This window comes from Strongylocentrotus purpuratus, unplaced genomic scaffold, assembly GCF_000002235.5.
Source record: "Strongylocentrotus purpuratus isolate Spur 01 unplaced genomic scaffold, Spur_5.0 spur5_scaffold_20, whole genome shotgun sequence".
Classification (NCBI taxonomy): Eukaryota; Metazoa; Echinodermata; class Echinoidea; order Camarodonta; family Strongylocentrotidae; genus Strongylocentrotus; species Strongylocentrotus purpuratus.
In genome coordinates, this window is record NW_022145606.1 from 36,484,015 (window position 1) to 36,504,303 (window position 20,289).

At 40.1% G+C, this 20,289-nt stretch overlaps 1 protein-coding gene across 1 annotated transcript in view; it reads left to right on the forward strand.

The window, feature by feature from the left end:
* Positions 1-20,289, forward strand: part of LOC100889662 (ankyrin repeat-containing protein At5g02620-like) — a 38,917-nt gene that overhangs the window by 16,199 nt on the left and 2,429 nt on the right. The window contains exons 7-8 of the mRNA XM_030993903.1: positions 15,926-16,075; positions 19,075-19,189. Coding sequence (XP_030849763.1) covers positions 15,926-16,075; positions 19,075-19,189 — 265 coding nt within the window. The remainder of the gene's footprint in view (positions 1-15,925; positions 16,076-19,074; positions 19,190-20,289) is intronic.

Consider the following 20,289-nt stretch of genomic DNA (forward strand, 5'->3'; position numbering starts at 1 on the left):
GCGACAGCGGCTTTAGGTTGTTTACCGGTATTCAACGGACCACTTATCGCAATTTTATCATCCCGTGAATAAAAGCTACCGAAATAAGCGTTACAAAATATGGGTGCAAATTGACAACACAGCAATATGCAAAAGACAGGTGTACTAACATAGGCCTCAAATTGTATACATACTTTTTAAACAAATGTTGTTTTTGACGTCGTGAAGGCTTGTCCCAGACTTGCCCTTCATTAAATAGCTACAAGTAATATATGCAGACTGGATTCCAAGTATTGTAGTTCATTCATTAATAATAATAGGTTAATGGAATAACTCACCACTAGGTCCCTATGAAGGAAATATCCATGATATGTTAGTTGACCGGTCTAATACAGCAGTGTCATTTTGTTTTAAAACTCACACTGTAGCATTGTCCCCTGAAAAGAAATGATTTTATGATACACTTATATTGGAAGTCATATAGCAAAACACGTGTAAATAAGGAGCACTTGTCTTTTGGAGAAGTCTTGTTACCTTTGTATAAGTTCTTCCCTTCTCCCTTTCTCTTTCCCTTTCTTTATTTCTATCATGGCTTCTCTTCTTTCACATTCAGCTTCTTTTTCTGTTTTTATCTCATCATTTATTTATCTATCTATTTACATATATATATATATATTTTTTAAAGTTTTTTTTGTTTTTAACGTATCCCTACGCCACTAATTACATAAAACCTTATTTAGTTTTTTCATAGTAAATTTACCTCTGCATCTTCTTCCCCCCCCCCCCTGTATTGCTACAAAGACAAGTTTCGCCATCTTTATTGAAGTACGCAGCCAAGCAAGAGGCTATCGACTGTTTAGTGGTTCTACTCTATCGTCGAGAAGATGAGTCAACATTATTTGAGTTTCTGGAGTGGATCTCGGTGGAGGAAGGCCTCTGCACAGTACTTCAGGTATGTCAAACCCACAAGGCCGGTGCCGTATGAGATCGACGATATACGGAGGCTTGGTTGCTCAGTGTTAGTGCAATGGTATCTTAACCGGTAGGTCCCGGGTTTGAAACCAAGTCGATGCGCTAGAGCCCTTTGGTAAGGCATTAATCCCAATTACCAAGTCCCCTCGGAGAGGACTTAGAGCGGTCGGTCCCCTGCAGTGGCGTAATGAGCAAACCCTTTTTTTTGGAGGGGGGCAGAAGAAGAAAAAAATCCGCATCACCCCACCCTGACATCCAGGCCCCGCTGAACGTTTCTGAAAGTGGGGTCTAGGGGCGGAGCCTCCGAAGCTCGAGGGGTATGTGCATCAGTGGTCGATCCAGGAAGTTCCGGGGGGGGGGGCACTTAATGGCATGGGGTGAAAAATATTTAACACGATGAAGCGACGGAGCGAGGCTTTAGCGGCGAGGGAGGGTAGCGAAGCGACGAAGCGGGGGAGGGTCTGGGAGGGTGTTCTCTGCAATTTAGAAGCATTTTCAATTTAAGAACCACATTAGACGCATTTTCAGGCACTTCCTGGAGTAATATGACATAAAAGTGCTTTCTCCTACCCCCTCCAAGAGTAGGGATCTTTTGCAATTTCAGAACCACATTTGGCGCATTAATGTTCACCGGCACTTCATGGAAAAAACGAGGCCTTCTGTTTAGTTAGAAGTTAGAGAAAAGTGATCTGTCACGTCGTAAGACGTTGTATATGATTTGTTGCTGCACAATGCACAAAGACGGTGGTCTGGTACTTCACCAGCAGTACTTGCAAAAAGTATCTCGAGCGAATAAACCTGTGATGTTATCAGGGGCGTCGCTAGACCTTTTTAAGTGGGGAGGGGGGAGGGGGGGGTGTATAGGCAATCGATTCCAGACCAAACTAGCCACCAATTACCGACAAATATATTAATGCCAATGTCCCAATGTCTACAAATTAACCCTATAAACCGTGGCCAGGAACTAAGTTATTTTTCAGTTTTTTCCCTCCCGCGCGAAGCGCAGAAGCTTTGACACTTCAGTAAATTATTAGAGAAAGAAGACGATTCGTTGTACCGTTCTCGACTCTTATTCTTGTTTTGCCCCTCCCGCGCAAAGCGCTGAAACTATGACGTTTCATTTAATTATTCGAGAAAGAGGACGCTTCATATGACCGTTCTCGACTCTTAATCCTTGTCTGAATTCATTTTCGCCCACCCCGCGCCAAGCGCGGAAGGTTTCACGTTTCTTTACATTATTAAAGAAAGAAAACGATTCGATGTATCGTGTCCTTGTCTGAATTCAGCTTCCACCCTCTTGCGTGAAGCGCGGAAGCTTTGACGTTTCATTAAATCATTACTCTTAATCCTTGTGTAAATTCATTTTCGCCCATCCCGTACCAAGCGCGAAAGCTTTCACGTTTCGTTAAATTGTTAGAGAAAGATGACGGTTCGTTGTATCGTGTCCCTGTCTGAATTCAGTCTTCCCCCTCCTGTGCGAAGCGCGGAAGCTTTGACGTTTTATTTAATTATTACTCTTAATGTCTGAATTTTATTTTCGCCCACCCCGCGCGTAGCGCGGAAGCTTTCACGTGTCATTAAATTATTAGAGAAAGAGGACGATTCGTTGTACCGTTCTCGACTCTTAATCCGAATCTGAATTCAGTTGCCAAAGCTCTCGCGCGAAGCGCGGAAGCTATGCCGTTTCATATAAATTATTAGAGAAAGATCACATTTCGTTGTACCGTTCTCTACTCTTAATCCTTGTTTGAATTCAGTTTCCCCACTGGGCCCCTTAACGGTACACGTGCAGTGTTACATGATGTACGTATGGAACGTTCGTTCGCAAAACTGTGCATGCACAACCCATGAGTGGTGGGTAGCATATTATTTCCCGGCAGTGCTTGTCGGTTGTCGCTGTAGCCTGTTGGTGGTCACTAAGGCCCATTAGTGACTATAAAAAACATATGCTCTTCCTGGCTATTTGGGAATGTGTCAGTTTGCGACAGAAATGGAGGAACGCGCATTTTGTTGAAAATCATGTGATATCACGAACATTTATAAATCACTTGTATGGAATTGAAAATAAGTCATGGTTTAATTTATTGGGGGGGGGGGGCTAGCGCAAACCTCCTCCCCCTCCCCCCCTCCCCCCCTCCCACCACCAGTACGCCAGTGGTCCCCTGGTTGTTTACTTACAGCATACGCATACTTTCTTAGCAGTCAGGCAAAATAAACAAACCAACCATAATGATATGAGACCGATTGCTAGCCCTCGAGACAAATGGCGTATGGGACCAACGTCATATAAGACCAACAGCAAAACTTCTTTTGAGCACTCTGACCTACTTTCTGAAGGTTCACTGGCCCAACAATAATGGTATTATAGGCCAAGGCGATGCATAGGCCGAGGCGACGTTTGCTGCGTGTCTTTTGAATTGATGGGCTCTTGGCAGGTCCCGAGGTCACAATACTAATTGTGTCAACACCCTTGCAAAATGGATAAGCAATAATTTATTATATTAATTCCTTCTGTACACGTTTCTATTATTATTATTATTATTATTATTATTATTATTTATTCGACCATTCATAACAAAGCACAAATGCAATACAGCATGACAAGAGACAAGTACATGAGAAGAATTACAAAAAAAACATGCACATAGATATGGGAGCAGCAAGTGGGTCAGGGTGCACAAAAGTGAAGTTCAACACTGTTGCCCGGAGCCATGTGCCCCCACATATGCTACTCCCAGTTCATAATTAATAATTTTATACATATAATATTGCACATGATAACAGAAAACATAACAAAGATTACTATAAAAAGAAGATAAGATTAATTAGGATTGGATATTGGAAAGTTATTTTAAAACTTGATTAAAAAAAAATACTACAATGAACAAACGATGTATATCTCCTCAACCCTGAACATTCAGCAGGAGTATAATCCTAGAACCTTTACATTACATGAGTTGCTTGAAATAAACATAGCCTTCAAGAATATAAATATAATAATATTAATTGATATTTGAGAATAACTGGCAATATATAGGCATCGCCCTGATCAAGATTAAACGGGAAAGCATGCAAGGTATCTTTTTAAAAATATAATTATTGAGTATGAATTTTAATAAGCAAAGTAGGCTTCCAAAATAGGCATTATAAACAGAAATGGAAAAGATGATATTGCAAGATAAAATATGTGTCTATATTACTATCAAAAAAGAATCTGGAAAGATTGGAACGAAAATGGGGGTTTATCTGGCCCCTTTTCATAAAACTTGATGTTGTATCGGTGGAAGTTTACAAAACCTATTATAAGCTACTAAAATCCGTGCATTTGAATGGCTGTGATGAAATTTGTTATAAGACAAGGGCATTTCTTATTGATTAGTAATTTCATGAAACAGGGCCCTGGTATATAATGAAGAAAAATGAGGATCTCGGCCGCGGCGGCCCCAATTTTGTCAAAATAGAAAAATAAATGACACCTTTGTCGAAGTCTTACTAGCATAGTCTTCATTACACATGTATTAAAATACACACACACACGCACACACACACACAAACACACGCACACACACACACACAAAACGCCTACATACACACCCCTTCACCTAAACACACAACCACTTTAAAGGTATAGACCAGTTTTGGAAACGCCCCCCTTTCAAAAATGAAGCTCTTATTACCAATCATATGAGAGAATAATGTTTTGAATAATACGTGATAATACAAGTTTTGCCTATTAATTGATATATTTGGTAAATTATCATATGGATCCGGCCTGGATAGATATTTTGAAGTCCCATATACATCTTTCTGTGTACAGTGCTTTTAATTTTTACCAAGACTGGCCCAAATTTATTATCATTTTGATGATTCCAGAACCTTGCAGTACACACCAATATTTATATGCTAGATGAACAACCTTTTTTTATCGATTCCACAACGTTTCTTTCACATTGCAATCGCATGGCCAGAACTGGTCTATCTGTACATATATATATATATATATAAATATATTCATAATTCGAAAGAAAATGAGAGGTCGCATAAGTCATTTCGTTATATATGTATATATATTTTAACGTTATTCATTTGTCTTTTCGATCCATTGTTTATTTTGACTTGTTCTATCACCTATCCTTTTTGTCTCTATTCAATTATGTTCATAGGTATGTATATGTTCCTTAATAGACTTTTTTTTTCTTCGTTTGTTCTCATTTCCAGGCATTGCTAAACAGATCTAAAGAAATCGAGATGGACAAGGGGCAACACGAAATAAAGCAATTGACCTTACGTTGTGCAGATAAAGGCAAAACAGAGTAAGATTTTACATCTTAAATTAAACGAGTATGAATTATATTTATACAAGTCACATCCTAATGATCGGTCAAACGCGGTCCCATGTGATTTATTTAATGAGACTATCCCACGTTTTTTCATGAAAAAGCGTGCAATAACTTTCAATATAAAATAGCTCTAGTATTTTAAGCATCGTGATTGGTCAAAATGCGCCACATGACTTGCACCTATTTTTGGTGCATGCACGATCGTGCCAAAAAGCGCTGTCAAAACTGATAATGCACGCTAAAAGATCTATATCCAGCGCGTATGCGTACGTAGAGCAAGTAGCAATGTATTACCTTTTCATTTTCCAGCGCAGCGTACGCGTAGCTAGAGTGGGAGATTAGAAAACAATTTTTTGTTGTTTTACTTTTGCCTACTTTTGCCTTGTATTTTGGCCTGTTTTGACTTTTGGATTTTATAATGAACCTAGAGCTGTCCGGTTCAAGTATGGATTTTATTTTTTACTCAAGTCAAGGCAAGTGGAATCCCGTGGACTTGTTGGTAAGTAGAAAGCCTGCAAAGTGCAAGTCTTTTCATTTTCTAGAACCAACATGGCTCTAATTCTAACTCTCGTAGACTCGTTTAATAGATCCAGACTTTCGTTTGTTTTGATTTTCTTGTGTCGCTATTTTGTAAAACAAATAACGCACTTGACCCTCTTGTGCGTAATGTAAATGCTCGGTGTACGCTCGGTTTCTTCAGATGGTGTGCACTGTGAACTCACCGCAAGCGAATCGTGCACAGAGGCGGCACCAATTTAAAGGCCCGGTCACACACACAGACGACGCATGGGGGACGCACGGCCAGCGCATTGAAAATTTGCAATTTTGGCCAGTGCGTTGTCGTTTGCTAGGCGTGCGTCATCACTCGTTACTCGTTCGTCGAGCGCGCTGGACCAACGCTATGCGTTCGCCGTCATTCGTTGTTGTGCGTCGGGATTTTTTGTGCTTGCTCAAAAATGTGCGCGGAGCTCGACGCATGACTGTACTCGCCAGAAGGTGCCAAACACGCGCAGAGCGCGCTAGACCAACGCCAGACGTGCGCGGAGCAAACGCTGTGTATTCGTTCTGAGTTCGCCGGCCGGCGTCTAGCGAACGCCTAGCGCATACCTATCGCGTTTCAAACGCATGTCCAGCGAACATGCAGCGGCGAATATGAGCGTGCTGAACGCGTGCTGAACGTGTCTCTAGCGCACCCAACTTTCTTCCTTCGTGTTCCTAGCGTATTTTAAAGGCCCGGTCACACACACAGACGACGCATGGGGGACGCACGGCCAGCGCATTGAAAATTTGCAATTTTGGCCAGTGCGTTGTCGTTTGCTAGGCGTGCGTCATCACTCGTTACTCGTTCGTCGAGCGCGCTGGACCAACGCTATGCGTTCGCCGTCATTCGTTGTTGTGCGTCGGGATTTTTTGTGCTTGCTCAAAAATGTGCGCGGAGCTCGACGCATGACTGTACTCGCCAGAAGGTGCCAAACACGCGCAGAGCGCGCTAGACCAACGCCAGACGTGCGCGGAGCAAACGCTGTGTATTCGTTCTGAGTTCGCCGGCCGGCGTCTAGCGAACGCCTAGCGCATACCTATCGCGTTTCAAACGCATGTCCAGCGAACATGCAGCGGCGAATATGAGCGTGCTGAACGCGTGCTGAACGTGTCTCTAGCGCACCCAACTTTCTTCCTTCGTGTTCCTAGCGTATACCTGGCGTGTTCCAAGCGTATACCTGGCGTGTACGTAGCGTGTATCCAAAGGGTATATAAACGGGTTCCGCCCCACCTCCTCATCACTTCTCCTCCGACCCTCATGTGTTATGACAGAGGTTCTTTCTGATCTTGTCTAGAATAAACACCCCAGAAGATGGATAGTCCCGACAGGCTGCGCCTACAATACGAAATCGCGATATATTCGTAATAAATAAAGTAAATCTAAATGTCCTTTGAAAATGAACTACTAGTTGTTGATGTTGTTGTTTGGTATTATCGACGTTTCATTTTTTTAAAGAATATTTACGCCTTTCACTTTTTTTATTTGTTAAAACTATTTTACTATGCGTAAATTCGTACTCTTCTTAATTCTTAATCATAGTACTGTGTTGAATTCACTTAAAGGGATAGTTGAGTTGGGTATAGAGGGTACAGCACGAAACAAGTCAAAAACAAAATGTTGCAAAATACATATTATAAAATGGCTCTAGTGTTTTAAGCATCGTGATTGGTCAATACGCGTCACCTGGCTTGCACACATTTTTTATGCATGCACGATTTTGCCCCCCCCCCAAAAAAAAAAAAGCGCAAAAAAAGTTATATCCCACGTTACCATAGATATCTAGCGCGTACGTGATACGCTCCCTCGAGTGCATTGTAGGCTACGCGTAGCTAATATTGTACGCTCCACCATGATCCCCAGCGCAGCGTACGCGTAGCTTAGCTATAATTATATAGATCTAGAGCGGGGTATTATTAGAAAGCTAATTTTCTTATTTTACTTTTGCCTTGGATTTAGGCCTGTTTTGACTTTTGGATTTTATAATGAAGCCAGGAATTTCAGCTGTCTGATGTAGACTCGTCTCTATAGACCCCCTATGGATTTTATTTTTAATCAAGGTAATGAATCCCGTGGACTTTTTGGTAAGCCTGCAAGGTCTTAGTCTAGAACCAACATAACTCTAGATCGAACTCTCGTAGACTCTAACTTAAGATCTAAACTTTTGTTTGTTTTGATTTGTGTCCCTATTTTATAAAAACAAATAACGCACTTGACCCTGTTGTGCGAAACGTAAATGCAGTGTACGCTCGGTTTCTTCAGATGGAGCGCACTGTGAACTCGCCGCAAGCGGCTCGTTGCACAGAGCGGCACCAATTTAAAAAAAACCTCGCGTGTACTGCATTCACCGCTATTGCACGCCGGGACGTGCGTTATTTGTATACAATTGGATTATTTGTTTTATCTCAACAACATGAATAGTAAATTCTCCTTTTATTTGGAGTATCGATATAATGTTTTAAGTCGAGGTGGTCATGCGGGAATGTCATGGTTCATTCTCCTTTTGTTTTATGAAACTTTGCAACATTTTCGATTTTGACTTGGCCCCTTATTCAGGTATTATGCACAATTCATTATGAAACAATCATTACAGATAGGGCATAATCACGCTTTCCGGTGATAACAAATTCATGTAGGGTAATAATGAAGATTGAAGATAGATATGAACGCGAGATAAAGAGAGAAATGAAAGCAGAACAAAATTGTGAGGGGTTTATACACATTGTCTTCATCATGATGTGCATATACAATACTATCACCCCTCTCTCTCTCTCGCTCTCTCCCTCCCTTTCTCTTTCTATTTTTCTCTTCCTTTTCTTCTTTCTTTCTCTTTCTCTCTCTCTCTCTCCATAACATGTTGACGAAGCAAACAAAAATACATTGTTTTAAACTTCAAACAGAAAATGTATTAAATAACCAACACGATCTTTTTTCTAAAAACGTGTTTACGTTTTTCTTTATAACTAGGTCTATGTAGAATGGGCAAATACAAACTTATTGTTTAAAAATAATGTTAAAAATACTCTTGATAACTTGTTTTACAACTACACAGTCCGTATACATATAAAATGGGTATAAACAAAACACATCGTTTTAAAATTAAACACATGACATAACCAACCTTACTTTTTTACAACTTTTTACAACTTTCTATTCAATTGCACAATGTATATGTATTTAAAAATGGGAAACACAAAACAAATTGTCTTAAAGTTAAAAAAAATTGACCAACCTTCCTTTTTTACAATGTGGAGTCAATAAACATGTAAAAATAGCCGTGTTTAATCCTTGATTTGTATTATAGCAATTTCAATTGCTTTTGTAACCCCTGACCAGCAAATTGTATCCTTCTCTCTCCCCTCTCCACTTTCCTAAAGCTGTTTGTATGTATGATGAAATATCTATGTATTATCTGATTGTTATATTCATTGTATGTTTTACGGTTGATCAAATAAACTACTAATAATGATATGTGTAAATTGTATTCTTGTATGTATTTTAATTTGTATACGGAATTTTAAGGCCCGGTCACACATAGGGACGCATGGGGGACGCACGGCCAGCGCATTGGAAATTTACGTTTTGGGCCAGTGAGTTGTCGTTCGCTAGGTATGCGTCATCATTCGTTACTCGTTCGTGGAGCGCGCTGGACCAACGCTGAACCAACGCTATGCATTTTTTTTAGCATGCTCAAAAGTGTGCGCAGAGCTCGACGCATGCATGTACACGCCAAATGGACGCAAGACATGCGCGGAGCGCGCTAGACCAACGCCAGACATACGCGGAGCACACACCCTGTATACGCGCAGCGCGCTAGCAACACGCTATGCATTCGGTGTCAGTTCGCTAGCTTCTCCCACATCCTGACAAAAGTCGGGCTCAATACTTTTTTCCGATTTTCAATGCGCAGGCCGTGCGTCGTCTATGTGTGACCGGGCCATAAAACCAAACCAACCTCTGTCGTTCGCTCGCTGGCTAAGCGTTGAGAACGCGGTGCATGCGTGGACCATTCGTCCAGCGCGCTAGCAACACGCTGTGCATTCGTGGAAGTTTTTAACATGTGCGCTCTGTATACGGTCTGTATGCGCCCTGCATGTACCCTGTATGCGCCCAGAGCGCTAGCAACGCGCTATGCACTTGGTGCCAGCTCGCTGTAGCTTCGACAAAAGTTCGGCGCACGACAACGCACTGGCCAAAATTGCAATTTTTTAATGCGCCGGCCGTGCGTCCCCCATGCGTCGTCTGTGTGCGACCGGGCCTTAAAGAAACCTCACGTGCACTGCATTTACCGATATCGCACGCTGGGCCGTGCGTTATTTGTATAGTACTATCCAACTATTTTAAAGTGCGCGATGCGCAGCAGGGTGTGTATAGGTTTGAATAGTGCGCTTAAACCGTGTGTCGGCCTAAACTCGCGTAGCACTGCGTGTAAACGCGTACAGGGGTAAGTGCACCCTTTTCTGTGTGCGTGGTAAAGTAAGCCTATTAAAATTGGAGTTTATTTGTCAGCGATATTGACACGGAAAAATCTTGAAAAAAATCCCTTTATTTATATCAAATAACAAAAATATAGGAGCGGCGCTGTATTAAACAAATTGTCATTTGTTCATTAAAGGGAAATCCAATCCCAATAGACAACTACTTTAAAAGAAAGCAGAACAAATCAGGGAAGCAGGCTGATGAAAGTTTCAATTAAATCTGACTAAATATAAGAAAGTTATGAATTTTTGAAAGTAGTAATCACTATAAGTATGGCCACTTCAAATTGGCTGAAGCGGTAATGTCAACGTGATGTAGTGCCGGACTATACTTTCTCATCTATTCTAACATATTACCAAATGACTAAACTTTTAATTTTTTTAAAATTCATTACTCAGGAGGGTCTATTCTTTTTAAATGGCATATAATAATATGCTATCTATAATATATTTTGAGAAGTGCTCCAAGGGAAAAAGAACTTACGAGAAACACAGAAGTTAATATATTGGTTACTTGGTACTTGGTTGTTGTTCCTCCAAAAGATTCCTAGTGGAATTTAAACTGGAGGTCGTGGTGGCAGAGAGTGGACTTATTTCGGAAGGAGTGCTACTTTAAACTTTGCTGAGTCAGTCAGGGATACTAAGGTCGGATCGAGATTATTCCATGCTCCGGTTGTGCGAGGAAAGAATGAGTTCTTGTATACATCCAATCTGGCTAATGGTATTTCAAACTGACTTGAGTGTCCGCGTCTGCTACGATCTGGTTTAGGTTTAATGTGGGTTCGGGCATCTATGTCCAGCAGGCCATGTAACATTTTGTGGAAACAGCTTAGACGGTAAGCTTCGCGTCTGCCTTGAAGGGAGTTCCACTTAAGAGAATTTAGAAGGTGGGTGACGCTTGCTTCTCTCTGATAAGTGCTTGTGACAAAACGGGCTGCCTGCCTCTGGACTCGTTCGATAGAAGAAATGTTCTTAGCTGTGTATGGGTCCCAAGCAGCAACTGCGTAATCTAAGTGTGGCCTAAAGAGGGTGAGGTAGAGTTTCTCCTTAATGGAAGTTGAGCAGTGATGAAAGTTGCGTCTCAGAAAACTCAATACCCCAATAGCTTTTGTTGTTGCGAGGTGAGTTTGGCCATTCCATCGGAGGTCGTTCTGGATCACAACACCAAGGTACTCTGTCTGCTTACATTCTTCCAGGGTGACACCAAGGAGGTTGTATGAAGATTTACCCGGTTTCTTCTTCCTGGTGACGCGCATTGATTCACACTTTTTGGGGTTGAATTTCATGCCCCATTTCTGAGACCACTCCACCATTGCATCAAGGTCGTGTTGCAGGATGTCCACGTCGTTCACTGATTTCACTGGACGGTACAGCATGCAATCGTCTGCAAATAGATGACGATTGCATGCTGTACACGACACTGGGAGAGTTATCCACGTCCTACGCCACAACCCACTGACCGAACTACCAACTTGAGATTCGCATAGACTTAGTGATCTCATATTTCAAGTATTCACAACTTCCTTACTATTGGCCCTATTCATTTTAAACTTTTGCCATTCTATTTCTGTTATTTTTCTGCTTTTATACAAATCAACTTATAACAAGGGCTGGATTGCCCTTAAAACGATCTATTCGCTGTCAATGGGGCTGTGTACCCTTAAAAAAAACTAATGGTAAATGAATGGTGTTTGAATGGTAGCGTCAATGGTAAATGGTATTTCAATGGTGTGCCAATGGTGGATTCTGTATGGTGAATGGTGTTTCAATGGTGGTGAATGATGGTGAATAGTGTTTCAATGGTAGAGTCTGTATGGTGAAAATGGTGTTCCAATGGTGGCGTCTGTATGGTGAATGGTGTTTCAATGGTGGAATTGTATGGTCAATGGTGTTTCAATGGTGGAGTTTGTATGATGAATCGTGTTTCAATGGTAGAGTCTGTATGGCGAATGGTGTTTCAATGGTGTAATTGTATGGTCAATGGTGTTTCAATGGGGCGACTGATGGTGAATGGTGTTTCAATAGTGGAGTCTGTATGATGAATGGTGTTTCAATGGTGGAATTGTATGGTGAATGGTGTTTCAATGGTGGCGTCTGATGGTGAATGGTGTTTCAATGGTAGAGTCTGTATGGTGAATGGTGTTTCACTGGTAGTGACTTTGAGAAAACTAGGTGTCCCTTATACTTTTAACTATCATTTTGCTCTGTGATTTCGCTTTTTTTTTGGGGGGGGGGGGAATTTTCTTCAAGATCAACGTTCAAAGCTGACAACCTGCAAGGAATAATACCCTAGTCCTCAGGAACAATGATGGATCTTTAGTTTTTTCTTCAATTTGGAGTAATTTTGGATCTGATATGTGTCTCTTTACCGTGAGTAACTGCTGTTTTGTGCCTGTGGTCCCACTCATATAACTCTGTGATGTAAATTGTTATACATTTGCTTACATGAAGAGCTGAACAGCCTGTTATTGTTAATTAAAGCAGCTTATAAATCATTATATTTTATTACAAAAATTGAAATATTACGGTATTAGGGGCTCACCTTTAGAACTTGTATCAAGTTATTTATCTGATCGTAAACAATTAACAATTATTAATGAAGCTCAATCCCACGTTAAAACAATAGGTTGCGGACTTCCTAAGGATCTATTCTAGCTCGGCCCCCTTTTGTTTTAGATTTATATAATGACATACCATGTTTGCAAACGATACCAGTATATTTTGTAAAGGTCGTGATCCTACAACTTTATTCCATTTCGTAAATACTCAATTAATAAATTTAAGTAAGTGATTGAAGTTCAATGAGTTAATATCAAATACTAATAAAACTAATCATATTATGTTTGGAACTAAAACCAAAATTCCAAGTTCCAAATTCCAATTCGTTCTATTCAAATAAAAAGATAACTTGGGTGTCAAGTACAACATTTTTATGAGTAATTGTAGATGAAAAAATATCTTGGAACCACCAAATAAATCATCTTTGTAACACTATCTAAAAATATTGGAGTTTTATTCAGATTGAATTTCTTACCTCAGACTGTTTTGAAAATGTGATATCAAGCCCTCATTTCTTCCCATTTCAATTATTGTAATATTGTTTGGGGTTTCACTTCTAGAAGAAATATTTCACAATGCAATCGCATGATCATAACTGGTCTTTATCTTTAAGTTTTTTCTGTAATAATTTTTTGATATTTTTCTCTCAATGTATAGTATGTTGTGTATATTCTTGTTATTTTTTAGGGGCTCACTTTCAACAAGCCAATTTAGTGCATTTTATATACCTCACTTAAGAAATCCAGCCATCTGATTGGTCGAAATTGCATTCATAAACTTCAACTATTCCTGTAAAATTCCCGGTAAAATTCCAAACCCATGTAATAGTTCTAAAAAATAGTTCTAAAATCCCAGTAACCATGGTTACCGGGGAAATAGTTCAGTCTTGGTGAAACACCCATAGGTATACATGTTTTAAAAAATATGGTCTGAGCGATCGAGGATACAGTACGTGTGCGATGAATTGGTCGGTAATTTCAATACAATTGAATCTCGATCGGTCTTACCGACAATTTATCTTGCATTGTTGACATGAAGACGAAAATAAACTTCCAAAAACAACATCTACCGATAGATCTTGATCTAAGTTCGTGCCAATGCATTGCAAAAGTAAAAGAAGGGCCCGTTTAATGGAGCTACGGTGAAGCATTCAGCACGCGAAGCCGTTTTCAATCCATTTTAATGTATATATCAGAAAAAACTGCTAGATATGGTATGAGTGCGCGATAGCCGAGTGGTCTAAGGCTGTGATTTTAGTCACATCATCGTTGGTACGCAAGAGATCGAATCCCATCTTTGATATTTTTTATTTTTTAGTCTACTCTCAAAGATACACTCATCAAAAAAAAAAAGGCCAAGGGGGTGTTATAAGTTGACTTTTTTCGGCATATAAAAGTATTAATGACTGCTTAAATATTCGAGAAATATTTGTTTTTATACGCTCTCGGGAAGGTTACAATTGGGCTATTGCCCTCGGCACGCCTCGGGCAATAGCACAATTCCCTTGAGCGTATAAAAACAACTATTTCTCTCAAAGCAGTCATTAATACTATATTAAGACCCTTACAAAAAAATGTATAGCATTCGGAAGTACCACTGAAAATACCATACGGATCCCATTCACAAACACCATTTAAGTACCATTCGGATACCATTGAAATTATGCTCGCAAAGTACCGTTGGGCACCATTCATCTACCAGTGAAATACCATTCAACCTAATAATAATTTTTTTGGACGCTCATTTGCATAGTCAGCAATGGTAGATATTTACACCATTGAAATTTGAATATGAAATACGCTTTTCATTTTCATTAATAACCATGTTTTTAAGATTAATGTTTCTAATAGCCAGCACACACCAAAAAGCAACCGTTCTTTTTAGTCTTTGTCCTCTACTTTCTCGCATCTATTCGCTAACTATGTTCAGTTTGTTCAGTGTGGTCAAACGTTATCAGAAAGGAAAACGATAAGATGTGGAGTTCCACAAGGATCAGTATTAGGGCCAAGTCTGTTTTTAATCTATATAAATGATTTGCCAACTTCTACTGATTATTTCAATTTTCGGCTGTTTGCCGATGACTCCAATATATTTCATACTTTTTCTGCTGACCAGGGTGAAATTGATGTAAATGAAGTGAATAACAACATACAGAATACACATACATACATGTTAATTGAGAGCCGATTTGATGACCAAGCAGGGGGGGGGGGAGTCTAATCCCTCCTGGCCAAACTAGTTACAGATGGGCTTTAAAGCTTTTAAGGCCCGAGGGCTGACTTGTGTTTTATGAATATAAATATAACAGAGTAGTCAAGGTTGTTGTTTCCAAACAATCTTAAACAATTGTATGAGGATCACCCTGCCCTAGCCCGTAGCTTGAACGAATCCTGGACGAAGAGCAAATTGGTCCACTGTCTTGATTGTTTCCGTGTCGCGCGCCCAATCAGCTGAGAAAATAACCTTTGCCTTTCGTTCTCACCCTCGACTGGTTTATTCTCGGTGGTCGCACGATCTGTGTGGGTTGCGTGTTAGGTAGGAGGACATAGATGATTCAAGAATAAAACAATAACAAAACGGACAGAATCTGGACTACGAGCGAATATGACGTTAGCACTTCGGTACTCTATACCTTTAAAACCAAACTTGATAGCGTTCTTTTTTTCAAATGAGAAATCATCTTTCAATTACAACTCTATACTAGTAATTATCATCACATTTGTATACCGCTTAATGCTACGTTTATAAGCGCTTTAGATTGTCATATATTATTGCCCTAGACATTTCATTCAATTGCTAATCCCGCGTGATAGTGCAAGCGCTCTACATGGCAATTATACTACATTAATGTTAGCATCCTTGCGGGTACCTATTTAACACCTAGGAGGAGAATGGAAAATGTAGGTTAATATCTTGACAAAGGCAAATTGGTTCCGATGCGGGACTTGAACCATGTGATCCACAGTCCGAAGATGTTTTTATAAGACCACGACACCTCTACTATATGAAGAAAAAAAATATTGTCTCTACATTTTTGTCTTTTATATCTTATTCAGCAGTTTTTATGAGCTCGTTGCCTGGGACAAGGACATGATCAACGAGGCTGATCCTGATGATGGTAACTCCTTGATCCACTTAATAGCACGAAAAGGTCATCATCAAACAACAATGGCTATTCTGAAGAATCCGGATGTTCAAACGAAGAGAAAGTAAGATTCCCAAACACACTAAAGAATGGTCCTAGAACCCCTATCGCAATATTCCATCTCAGGTCAGCTGTAGCAGTATGGTCTTGTAACTTGCTGCGCTGTTGGATGTCGCATCGAGTCCTCTTTCTGCAAAGCAGAAGGAACATATTTCTTTACGAATTGTTGGCATGTTGACCAGGAATTGGTGCTGTGCAATAAACAGTGTGCTAGGGCAGAAAGTTCGGTATCATTTGAAAGGGATAGTTGAGTTTTGTTAGAGAGGGCGCTACACAAAATATTTTTCGTGAGATAATATAAAAACTGATGGTCAAATTTGAAAGAATATACCATTTTGTACCAAATCTTCTGTGTGCCCATGCCTTGAGCCATAATGCATGGCCGTCCAGAGGATTTTTTTATGTTGGGGACCGGGGTAGAATGCAATAAATTATTGAATATTTATTGCATTTTCTGTTTTCTTTAAATTTATGGAAACTGCCCCCTACCCTAGCCCCCGCTGCGTACAGTCATGGTTCAGTGACAAAGCAATGGCCTCGTAACTGTGAGGCCCCATGATCAACACCGTGTCGATGTGCTATATCAGAGCCTTTTTGTGAGGCATTAATCCTCATTACTGTCATTTATGACTTAAGGGCATAGGTCACCTAGTTGATAAACATAGTAGCATAATATACATGCTTTAGCAGTCACGCAAAACACATATTGGCAAATTATTATTCAATAAAATCTGAGACTGTATACTATTATCTAGATCTAGTATTTTTAAATTATTTTTTAAATAATTCCATAAATTGGGATAAAAAAAAAATATTCCACCGTTATGAGCAACAGTGTAATTTTAGGTTCTAAGAGGGCACTAGAAATGTCATGAATAAGAATAAGAGCAATAACGCATGAGGACAATTGCCCCCTGGGAAATCACCCCCCGGAAAATTACGCCACAAGGACAATTACCCCACAAGGACAATTACCTCCCCCAGGACAACTACCCCCGATGACAATTAACCCCTAAGGACAATTACCGCCCCACAGGACAAGTTCCCCCGAGTACGATAACCCCCCCAGGACAATTACCCCCTCCCTCCGAGGAAAACTACCCCCGAGGACAACTACCCCCAATGACAATCACCCCCGAGGAATTTGTAACACTGTGACGTAAAATGCAAGCTACTTTCCAAATTGCTCTTTACAGAAAATTGTATAAACTTTTATTTTTTTGTTATTTATGAAGCTTTTTTCAGTCTTTTCAAATTATTCAATTCGATGTGGGGGGGGGGGGGCATGGAGGTTGCCCAATTCCCCCGCAATTTTGCTACCGAGTAAAGTACAGAAATTCCATTTCTTAGAAATTTAACAATACATTGCGCGCAGACGATTACGCGTTACAGCCTCTCTCAACAACAATGGCACAACAAAGAAATTAGGATGTAAGATTTCATTCATGCATCCTCTGTAACTTTTTTGATCAGCTGATCGTGTATGTATAATGGGCCCTCATCCACGATCCAAAATTAAGGTTTTCTTCACGTTATCTATATGTTCCTGTTGTCATGCTGAAGTATAATATGTTCTCTTGTACGTTAAATCATTTTGAAATAAAAATTGCCCTCAAGTTATATGTACGGTGCCATGTCAAAAGAAAATAAATATCCACTCTCTGGTAATTCATCTCATTTGATTTTGTAACTCCAGCGCAGCGTTTTTTAACCGGGGTGCCGCAAGAGAATGTTAGTTACATTTGGAAAACGTTGATTTTGTGAAAAACAAATATCAGAAACGGTTAGAGTATGTAATTACATGAGCAAATACAAAAATTAAGATAATAAAGTGTCTTCCTTCCTCGTTCGCTGACAAGAGGTGCCCGAATATATATTATATCTTTTATTCCGAGATTACATTGGTACCACACTCATTACGTTTAAAAGCTTGATAAATAAGGGCAACGAGAGGCCCGAATATCCTCATATTCGTGTATCAAGGTCATGACCGAATACATCACTTGTTGAATATTCATGTACATTCGGCGGCAAGGTACCCACATACAGTACTTGTAATCGTTTCTAGTGTGTTGATTACAAACTAATTGTTTTACCAGTTTGAAAATTTCTTCTCCTTTTTTATTCTGAAATGTGCCCCTACATATGTACATAGCACTTGGCGAGTGACAGAGTCATGCAAAATAAATAGTCTATGAAGACTTGGGATTTTGGAATTTTTAAAATATTTCTTAAGAGAGTACCGTAACTAACACAAAGTTGAAATAACGCCGTTCCAGAGAAATGTATTTCTATGCATTTTGAGAAGCACTGAACAAGTACCTAAAACTTACGTCCTTCGTGGAAATCAGCGACCGCACTGGCGTTATATAAGGCCAAATAAAAAAAGCATGTTTAGCGTCCTGTTTTTTTTTAAATAGGAAGGAGGAGGCCCTTTTTGTTTTTCTTCTTCTTTTAAAATGGCCGCTCAAAATGGCCGCTCGGTACATTTTTTTGGACAATCTGGCTTTTTTCAAGAGAGCCGCATGATTTAAAAAAAAAAAAAAAAAAAAATCAGAAATAGAACATTTTAGCAGTATGTTTTTCATGTTGTAATTCATTGAAGAAATTTTGTATCAAAATAATTAAAGAGAAATGTGTAGTAATGAGCAAGACAACTTTAGTATTTGAAGGAATATGGGTTCATGCAGGGGATATTATGGGCTCGTAGCCATTTATCAATGTGTCAGATCATCTTTTGCTATTGGATCATAATTTTCCTCGGGGGGTAGTTTTCCTCGGGGGGGGGGGGATTGTCCTCGGGGGTAATTCTACGGGGGGTTATTTTCCGGGGGTAATCGTCCTTCGGGGGGGGGGGGGTAATTTTCCGGGGGTGATTGCCTAGGGGGTAATTGTCCTAGAACCTAGCAATAACCATGCACTTTAAAGTTATCTGCGGTCTTAAACAAGAACTCAATTGTATTTTTTTCTCTTCATCTATCATTTTATTTATGTTATGATCAGGAATAAGATGGGACAAACAGCACTCCACGTGGCGATTAAAGGAGGTCACAGAATGACTAGTGATCTCATCTTGAAAACTGACAAGGAACTAGCAGGAACCAAGGACAAGGATGAGGTAGCAGTTTTTGCTTTCATCATTATTACTATTATCATAATTATCGCTACTATACTGTTGCTCATAAATTTGGAATATTTTTTTTTTACCCCAATTTATGGAATTATTTTGACAATGATTTATTCCTAATGGATCTAGATAATAGTATAATTCTCAGATTTTATTGAATAATACTTGGACAGTGTTTGTTTTGCGTGACTGCTAAAGCATGTGTATTCTTCTATGCATATCATAGAGGCTGTTCACACCGGCAGAGATAGCGCGCGCTAGACCGCGCTATCTCTGCGGTTTGGAAGGTACAACGTCGTTTTGGTCCGCCCAACAGCGAGCCACGGCGAGCCTAAACGGCGTACCACAGGAGCACCTCTTGCGGGTGGTCCACGAGAGATAGCGCGGTCTAGCGCGCGCTAGAAAAAAGGGGGTGCTACGATAGACCGCGCTATCTCATTGCGGTGTGAACAGCCTCATAGACTAGGGGACCTACGCCCTTAAGTCATAAATGACAGTAATGAGGATTAAAGCCCCACAAACATATTGCTAAGATTGTCTCATTTTCGCTCGCTCGATCACTGCAGCACAAACATAGCTCGTTCGACGTCACTACCAAACTAGCCAATCAGCTGTTAATGACGTCATATTGAATGCGGCGGCAAATATATTTTGTGAAATTATCGAGAAATTGACTATTTCTAATTCAAACTAGTTTTATTTTTGGATGGAAAAGCAGCCATTGTTATCTTGACATTCATTGAAGTCATCAGAATAGGGTAATTTACTTCTCAGATGATTCAAGAGGTCCATTTTGTAGATAATCTTTTAATTTCTTAGCATGTTCCACTGTGTTGCAGGGTACCGGGTGTATATGCCATTGGGTGTGATGTGTTCGCGCGCTATAAGTACAGGCCACCGCGTACATGCTACCACGCCCACTTCCCTCTCTATGCCTTTCTGAACATTCCTTTCCTTCTCAATACAATAACTTTCACCTGCCTAAGTTATTCAAACCATACCGCCTCGCCACTTTCATTACGTAATCATTAAAAGGATCCGCATATACAACATTTTCCTGCTATACGTTGTACTGCAGGAAAATACAAATC